This window comes from Dipodomys ordii, unplaced genomic scaffold (assembly GCF_000151885.1).
Source record: "Dipodomys ordii isolate 6190 unplaced genomic scaffold, Dord_2.0 Scaffold76, whole genome shotgun sequence".
Lineage (NCBI taxonomy): Eukaryota > Metazoa > Chordata > Mammalia > Rodentia > Heteromyidae > Dipodomys > Dipodomys ordii.
This window is the reverse complement of record NW_012267292.1, coordinates 7238376-7247101: the sequence shown is the minus strand read 5'-3', so window position 1 is coordinate 7247101 and position 8726 is coordinate 7238376. Positions and strand designations below refer to the sequence as shown.

The 8726-nt window shown below is 54.1% G+C and overlaps 1 protein-coding gene across 1 annotated transcript; it reads right to left on the bottom strand.

The window, feature by feature from the left end:
• Positions 1-430: 430 nt before the first annotated feature.
• Hoxa9 (homeobox A9) lies at positions 431-3493 on the bottom strand. The gene is made up of 2 exons (XM_013024493.1): positions 2892-3493; positions 431-1815 (listed from the first exon to the last, which is right to left on the bottom strand). The coding sequence occupies exons 1-2, from the start codon at positions 3469-3471 to the stop codon at positions 1577-1579; spliced, it is 819 nt and encodes a 272-aa protein (XP_012879947.1). The 5' UTR covers positions 3472-3493; the 3' UTR covers positions 431-1576.
• Between the last annotated feature and the right edge of the window lie 5233 nt (positions 3494-8726).

Sequence of the window (8726 nt, the reverse complement as noted above, 5' to 3'; positions counted from 1 at the left end):
TTCCACTGCTGTTCCCCACTTTCCATGGCGTCGAAAGGCCCTAGGCATCTCCGTGGGCCCAGGTTTGGGAAATTTGAGCCACTATGAGGAGAGTGGTCCTTTCTGCTGCTATATTGGGGACCCCCCTCAGCTCCTCCCAGGCTGCCCCCCATTTCTGAAAATAGACACAAGGACTGAAACCTGGCCACAGCGCCCAGCCGCCCACCGGCTTCCCCGGCTTTCTCCCACTGTTTGTGCCGCCAGGCTAACAGGCCGGGTTGGGAGAGTTTGGGCCTGGCTGGACTGGTTGCAAGCAGGTTCACGGAGCAAAATTGAGGTTCTTTCTACCCCACTTTGGTGCAGTCCCGCACCCAGAGACGCTGCTCTGGATCCCCATGAGCCAGGGAAGGAACAAAGAACAAATCCACAAAAGCATAGAAAAGAATCAATATATTTTATTTGGCAAAAAGTTAAATATCTCAACACAACAATTTGGTCAGTAGGCCTTGAGGTAATTATTGCAAAATATACAGTGTATGTTCAGCCCGATGGAAACTCAAAATTCATCAAGGATACAAATGTACAGCAGCTCAGTGGCGGTTTATGGTGTATAATTTATTATCAATAAAATTAACTCCATTACAATAATCATTCATTTTTTCCCCAATTAAAAATTAAGTAAACCATAGGTAGTAACCTTCTGCACATATGTATAGCTCCGAATTTCCTCGCTGTTCCTCTGGTGCAAAAAAAAAAAACAACACCCAAAACAACAACAATATTCAAGCTTATCTGATTATGAAAATTTTTTCTTGATATATAGATTATATATACAATGGACAAGACAGAACTATGTAGCATTAGAGCCCAAAATGTCTCCATTTCGAAAGAGGAATCTATGCTTCCTGGAGAACTAACCCCCCCTTTTTTTTTTTCAAATTTTATTTCACTGGAAAATCCTTATCGCTAGTTTACAATCATAGGTTAACAGCCTAGTTATACAGAAAGACATCCCACTACAGAGCTATACTCTATGCAACTGTTCCCCTCCCACCCCAAACAACCTGAGTTTAAATTGAATTCTAGCTTCCACAAACACAACAACGGGTACCTCACCCAGCACAGAAGTTTGAGTCACAAAACATAATTACCACAATAAAGCACAGTGTTCAAGTATAGGAGCAGAGGGATCTGCCCCAACAAAGAGCAAATTAAATTAACTACATAACTAAAACTCTACAGCCCGCCATCAACAGTTGTGCATTATAAAAAGGTAGTTTTTTTTCTTTTGTTTTAAGTCAGGAGCAGGTAGATTTTTTTTAATATATACAAGCTAGCACGCACAGCCATCAGCATTAATGCCCTCTTTTTTTTTTAAATTTTATTTTCCTGACAGAAAGTGGAAAGCATACAATACCTCCTCCATCAAAGCCGAAAGCCTAGGAGCCAGCCTGAGCAGGATTTGGGGGAGACCTGGGGGGTTAGAGCAGCGTTGTGCCAGGGCCTTTGGCTGGGATGGGCGGCCAGAGGAAGGGGACAGCCCGTCCTTTCGCTTTCTCTCTAGCTTGCTCTGTTTGCTAACTCAACCCGCCTCGCATCACTCGTCTTTTGCTCTGTCTTTGTTGATTTTCTTCATTTTCATCCTGCGGTTCTGGAACCAGATCTTGACCTGCCTCTCGGTGAGGTTGAGCAGTCGGGCCACCTCGTACCTTCGGTCCCTGGTGAGGTACATGTTGAACAGGAACTCTTTCTCCAGTTCCAGCGTCTGGTGCTTGGTGTAGGGGCAGCGCTTCTTCCGCGTGGAGCGCGCGTGAAGCCAGTTGGCCGCCGGATTATCTGGGCAGGGAGGGAGGGAAGAGAGAGAGAGAAGAGAGAGGATTTAGAAGAAGGAGAAGCACCCTGGCCTGGGTGCGAGGGAGCTTCCGCGGTCTCGGCCGAGCCAAACGAATGTGACTGACTCTTTCGGGAAGGCGGCCCAGCCTCCTACACAATGGAAGCCTGGCAGACAGACGAACGGACGGTCACTTACAATTGCCCGCAGTAAAACCTCGCTCCCCCGCCCCGCCGCCGCCCACCTCTCTCCCCCTCGTCTTCCTCCCGGTACAAGAGAGGGCAAATCTGAAATCCCTCTTCTCTTTGGCCAGGGCCGCGGGGCTGCCGGCCGCCCTGTCTTCCTGGGGCAAGCTTGGGATTGTCTTTCTCCTGCTCGCAGACTTTGTGTCCCTTCTCCCCTCGCTCGCCTCCTTCTTTGACCTTCCTAGGAGGCCCGGAGAGCGAGGCCGACAGCAGATCGTCCCCCCCAACCCCCCCTCCGCCTAGGATCACGTTCCCAGTTGATTGCAGTCATCCCGCACGGGACTCTGCTGGCCTGATCGTGTCCCCTTCTCCCCCTCGTCTTTGGGCAGGATTTACGCCTATTGCCCTCCCGGACCAAGTCAAGAAGTGGGGGGACCCCGATGGTCCCCGTGCGCGTCCCGGGTCAGCGCGCCCTGGCTGACGTTACTGCCGCCATCCAAGAGCCATGGAGACGCGCACAAGATTTGTCCAGACGCGCTGCTTTCGAAGAACCCCCAAAGTGTCTGTGTCCGGGCGGGGGGGGGGCCTGGGCAGCCCGGGAGAGGGGCGGCGGGTCCTGGCTCCGCCGTCGCGGGCCGCCCCGCCCCTTCGTGCTGCAGCTGCCTCCTCCCCTTCCCCCTGCCCCGCAGGCCTGCTGCTGGTCACGGTTGTCTGGACCTGGGGGGAGTTGGGGGAGCCCCTCTCCTCTGTGGTGTCCCACACACCAACTTCTGGCTCCTGACGTGGGCTCTCAGCGAGGACGGAGGCTAGCTCGTCCAGAGCAAAGCAGATCCGGGAGGCCGGCGTGGAGGCGGCGGCGGCGGCCGGGGCTGGAGGGAGGAGGAGGAGACACTTACTGGGGTCGAGGGGGGGCTTGTCTCCGCCGCTCTCATTCTCAGCATTGTTTTCGGAGAAGGCGCCTTCGCTGGATTGTTTTTCTCTATCAACTGGAGGAGAACCACAAGCATAGTCAGTCAGGGACAAAGTGTGGGTGTCAAGCGTGGGACAGTCACCCCTTCTGGCCGACAGCGGTTCAGGTTTAATGCCGTAAGGCCGGCTGGAGGGCAAGCCCGCGAAGGAGAGCGCGCCGGGCGTGGGCTCCAGCCAGGAGCGCATGTACCTGCCGTCCGGCGCCGCAGCGGCCACGGGCGCCTGGGGGTGGACGTAGGGGTGGTGGTGGTGGTGGTACACGGCCGCGGGCACGGCGTTGGCGCCCGCCGCGTGCACCGGGTTCCACGAGGCGCCGAACACCGCCGCCTTGGACTGGAAGCTGCAAGGGCTGAAGTCGGGGTGCTCGGCCAGCGCGGGCGCCTGCCGTGGGGGCTGGCCCAGAGGCCCCGGCGCGTAGCGGCCGGCGGCGCTCAGCTCCTCCGCCGCGTCCGTGCCCAGCAGGAAGGAGTCCACGTAGTAGTTGCCCAGGGCCCCCGTGGTGGCCATCGCCGTAGCCCCGCGCCTGGCCAGCCCGCCCGGCCGGCCCGACCCGCGGAAATTATGAAACTGCAGATTTCATGTAACAACTTGGTGGCACCCGGGGGGTGGCGGGGGAGGGGGGGGAGCACAGTCACCTAATAAGTTGCCGGCGCCCGCGCCCCGATTGGCCACGCGCGTCACGTGCCCGCCCGGCAGAACAATAACGCGTAAATCACTCCGCACGCTATTAATGGCCCGGTGTTTTGCAGTCATAATTTTTATAGCAAAAGCCATATGTTTTTATGCAAAGGGATCGCACCGCTCCACAATCGGGTTTGTTTTAATTGTGGCCAACGAAGATGAAAAGATCAAATCGGGCCTTTGCCTCTAGACTCTCTCCCCTGCCCTCCTACCACTCCATACCGCACACACGCGCGCGCACACACACGCACACACACACACATTTCTTAAGCGGACTATTTTATATCACAATTAATCACGCTATCAGGAAGGCGCGGGTCCGCGTGCGGAGTGAGGCCGGCGGAGCCCCCTCATATAAAATTAGACAATAATTGAAGCCATAAAAAAAGCAGCCAAATCGCATTCTCACTCTACTGTATTTAAATCTATATTTATGATATTTCATAAGGAGTTATTGTTTCAGAAGCCACACAGGCTGGTAGGAAGTCGAGAACGACCAACAGATTCGTTTGCCTTGCTGTGGCTCCCAGCTGTAAAAATTTATGAGGACTTGGAAAGGTTAAATTAGACTGTTGTGTTTGGTTGGTGAGCGCCCTGTAAATAATCCTTCGGGTCCTCTGAGATGTGAGTTTCCCCTGGCCAGCCAGGAAAAAAAAAAAAAGAGTCAAATTCAACGCAGTATCCACTCCAGAGTAGCCAACAGCCGCCCGTCTGGTTCTGCAAGTTCTGGTCCCCAAAGAGACACACCACCTGGGGTAGCCGCTCTCCCGGCCCCAGCCTGCCAGCCTGCCCAACCAGACGTCCAGCGAAGCCCCTGGACCATTCTTGCTCCTCCAGCAAGGGACCCACGCTGGAACTGGCAAAGTGGGAAGCCACCAGCTGCCCCTAAGGTGAAAGTTTGGAAGGCCTGCTGGTGCCACGAACTCAACCCTGCCCATGCCCCAACGCCTATTGCCCGTGATCAGCTGGGATTAACGATTCCTGGGAGAAGGTAGCCTTGTGCTCCACCCAGGCCCGAATGCTAAAATCTGCAAGCTTCTTCAGGCTTCCCAAACCCAACTTAGGGTGGGGGTGGGGATGAGGGACATCAAGCAACATTAATGAGAGGTGGATTTGCTGAAAGGCAGCACTGCCTAAGAGATTCCGGGTGGCTGGAGTAGCAGTCCCGGGACTCAATGTGAGTCATTCAGAGATCCTCCTTTCTTCTTCCTTTCTGGCCACCGCCCCACCTCTGCCTTGGTCGCCCGTGGAACCAAGCAGCAGAGGATTACAGGGCCTAAAGCAAAGCAGTTGCAGCTCAAGTCCAGGGCTAAAAAATTAAAACGGGGAGGAGGAGAGGTCGCACAGGGCATTGACTTTAATCCCATCATTTGGCCAGCCAAATTGAGGAGGCGATTTCTCACCCTGCACAGTCTTTGGGGGAGAGAGTAAATGAAAGGCTCCCACCACTTTTGTTAATTGGGGGGGGGGATATCAATTTTGAAAAGAAAGCAGTGACTTCTAGAAACTGGGTAATTAAATTCACATGTAAATACTATGTGTCCAGGAGTGTGTTTCTCATTAGTCTACTTCCCTGGAGGTGAGGCCATCGGCCTCAGGGTCTCTCTCTCTCTCTCTCTCTCTCTCTCTTCCCCCCACCTTTCCCCTCATCAACCCTTAAAAGTAATCACCCCTAAATATCCTGACAGATCTCTAACCCAGGTGGCAAGGAACCCCCCCCCCGATGCTAGGGCTCAACCACAGAAGGAGGCTGCAAAGCCACATGCATGTGAACTGGATACTCCTTCTTCCACCAAGGGCCTGTTTGTTAGACACAAAAAGTGGCCGACACAATGAACTCCGACATGGCCTGTCAGGGCTGCCTCAGCCTTCTCTACCCTAGTATTTTCCTTTCAAATTCCTCTGCATCTTACCCACTCTGCCACTGAACCCAAGGTGTCCTAAATCTCCGGGAGTCACCAGGAACTCTGGGTATTTTCATTTAAAAAATTAACTTTGGAGGAAAACTTAATCACTAATTTTAATTGTTCACAAACAAAAGAGGATATCTGGCTGTCTTTTCCGGTGTGTGTGTGTGTGTGTGTGTGCCCAGATACGACATAGATTAATTTTTAAAAGACAAAGACTGTCCCTTTAAAAAGCCTTACTCCCCAAATAGGAAGCTTATGGAATAATTAGCAGGTATTGGGTGTTAAGCAGCTGTTTAATGGTGCCTAGAAGCCAGGAGAAATTCACAAAACCAATTATTCTCCGTTCTTGAGCCCAGTGGTTTAAGACTAAAATATTCAAACTTTTGAGCTGCTTTTATTTTGGAAGAGGAAGAGATCGAGTGTAGATTAAAAATCACAAACTGGTGCAATTACAGACTTCTTAAGGAAGAGTTTGCTTAAAATCTTGATCCGGAAAAAGGCAGAGAGAAGTTGAAAGGGACTGGAAGTGCGAGCCTTTCAGATAACAGGTTTGTGGCTGAGCAAGTAAACAATTCCTGGCCTGAGCTAAGAGAAGGAAGTACACTTCTGTGGGAATGAGTCTGAAAGTGTGTGTGTGTGTGTGTGTGTGTGTGTGTGTGTGTGTGTGTGTGTGTTATGGGGAAGGAGGAATGGTTTATTTTCAGTTTTCAATATTGAGAATAGGCTTGTTCCCATCATTAGATTACAAATGGAACAAGGACTCGGTTGTGTACCAATCGTTCTTGAATTTGAGATTCCTTTACTTATTGGAGACATGCTGGCGTTTGAAAGGGTCTCCTTCAGCACCAAGTTGTACAAGGGAGCCCTGCCTAAAATAGCTGAACCCAGTGTAAATGGTAGGCAAGCAGCTTTGCTCTAGCAGCATTTCCATCACCCTCACCGTGGTCACAGCCCGAGTTAGGATCAGCCGCCTGGAAGGGCCAGCCAGGAGCTTCCCCAGGAGGTATCGTGGTGATCAGACTCTAGCCGGGCTGAGCCTCAGCCTGAACCCAATATCCGCCAGGGAGGCTGGCGAAGTCCTCTTTGCCTCTCGCCTGGGTACACAAAGACGCTACGAATGCCCCCCTAATCGGGTCTCCAGGCAGCCGTTAGCGACCCGCAGAGAAAGAACGCAAGGCCGCCGCCATCCGGTCGTGATCATAACCGAGGCCTTGTCTACTCAGAGGCACACCGGGCCCAAACCCACGGCCCTGTACTGTCGCCGCGCACACTCCTTCCGTGGCAGACTACACAACATTCACTTCAGCACGCAGGGGGGAAACAAATGAGGCCTCCAGGCGTTCCCCTAGCCATCCCTTCTTCAAGGCCTTGGGATAGAAAGAATGGGAGGGAAAGAGAAGATGAAAAAACAATAGAGAAAAGAAATAAGGTGCAAAGAGAAGAAACATGAGAGGTAAAAGAGGAAGCAAGGAGAGAAGAAAGTAAAGCAAATCGAGACGACCCCTGGGAACAGGAGGCGAAGAAAGAGAGAGAGAGAGAGAGGAGAGGAAAGGGGAAGTGACAAGGCCAGGATCCCAGCGCCCCGGTCTTTTTTTCCACAGCTCCGGTCCCCATTGGCAAAGGGATCTTTCCAGAGCTCACACTCGGTACTCGGTGTGGAGGGTGTGTGTGTATTTCAGCCTTGCATAAGAATGGCGGGGTCTCGGACCAGCGCCGGCCTACAGTAGAGAAGGCTTAGGATGCAAGGGAGCGCCCCTGACCTTGAATGGCCCGGGGCCCAGAATTCTTACCACGCCCCCGGCGTCCAAAGAAGCAGCAGCAAACCTGACCATACCTGCTCTCCCAGCCAGGTGTAGGGGAGGGAGATGGTGAGGCCGGCTAGCTGGCACAGCGCTGGGAAGACACGCAGCTCCTGCACAGGGAAAGCCGAGGTTGCCACCGCAGGCCTGGCACGACCGGAGCCATGATGCCCCCCGCCTGGCCGGCCCCCCGCGCGCGCACAGGTACCTGGAGACGATTTCAACTGAAGTAATGAAGGCAGTATCGTGCTGTCGAGAGAAAGGTGGATCCCAACAACAGGAAACTACCTAAATCACCGACCAGTTCTGGAGCTGCCCGCGCGGGGCTGCCTCACTCGCTGTCGCTGCCACTGCCGCTGCCACTGCCGCCGCCAAGGAGATAACCCTGCGATCGTGCCCGGCCCAGCCCCTTGGCAACCTGCGCCCGCCACTGCCACGGAGTGGCCCAGGCTGCCGCAAGCCCATCACTACATGGGAAGCCACCGATCCCCAGTATGGTAAGCCCGAGAGAGGGGGAGCAGGCAGGGGAGAAGGAGAGGGAGGGCGGAAGGGAAGGCCAAGCAAAGAGGAAAAAGGAAGGAGGGGGAGTTGGCGAGGAGAGCGGGGAACAAGCTCTGGCTGTGCCGGTTTCCCAAATCCTGCTGCTTAGCAAACCAGCGCCGAGTGGCGGCAGTCTTAGGTGACTGAAAAAGCGCGAGGGACCGCAAAGCGTCGGGTGCTCTGTCTGGCCGCGGCCTCCCGCGCTCGCTCCCCGCAGCCACTCGCTCTCCCCCTCTCTAGCTCCCATCCTCCAGCCCGCCCGCCCAGGCGCGCGCTCCCGCGGCCCAACCCCCCCCCTCTTGAGCGGCGCCCCCCCCATCTCTGGCGAGCAGGAAACGCGTGGCCCCGGAGAAGGCCGCCAGGTGGGGGAGGCCTGCTGGGGGCGGGGGTGGCCCTGGACAGCCGGACCAGGGTCCACCTAACCTCTGCTGCAGAAGCTTTAGTGATATGCAGTGCGCATGGCCTGCTCCCCGGATTCAGGGTTAGGGTCAACTGGGACCCGGGGACCCGAAAAGTAACTTGCTTCTGAGAGCCTTTCCAGGGCTCCCGAAAGAAATCCTGTTTAGCTTCCTCTGTCTATGCACCTCCCCTCTCAACTGAAACCACTGGTCCAAGACAGCCACAATCCAGATATACTAGCAAGTCATAAAACTGAACAAAAGCCGACAAACCTTACGGCACCAGGGCTATAGGGCCCAGACAAATTACGACCGTCTAGGTAATATTTAAATAGATGCCTAAAGTAATTGCAGGGGGCTCAGGCTAGCCCGCCTGTTGTAAAAGTGGTGGACAGGATAAAGTGGAAGGTGAAGATAAGAAGTCAAAAAAGAGG

Coding starts and splice junctions, on each gene's coding strand:
- Hoxa9 (XM_013024493.1), bottom strand. CDS start 3,471: ATGGCCACCACGGGGGCCCTGGGCAACTACTACGTGGACTCCTTCCTG. Junction 1,816..2,891: donor CAAGCCCCCCCTCGACCCCA/GTAAGTGTCTCC, acceptor CTCCCTGCCCAG/ATAATCCGGCGGCCAACTGG.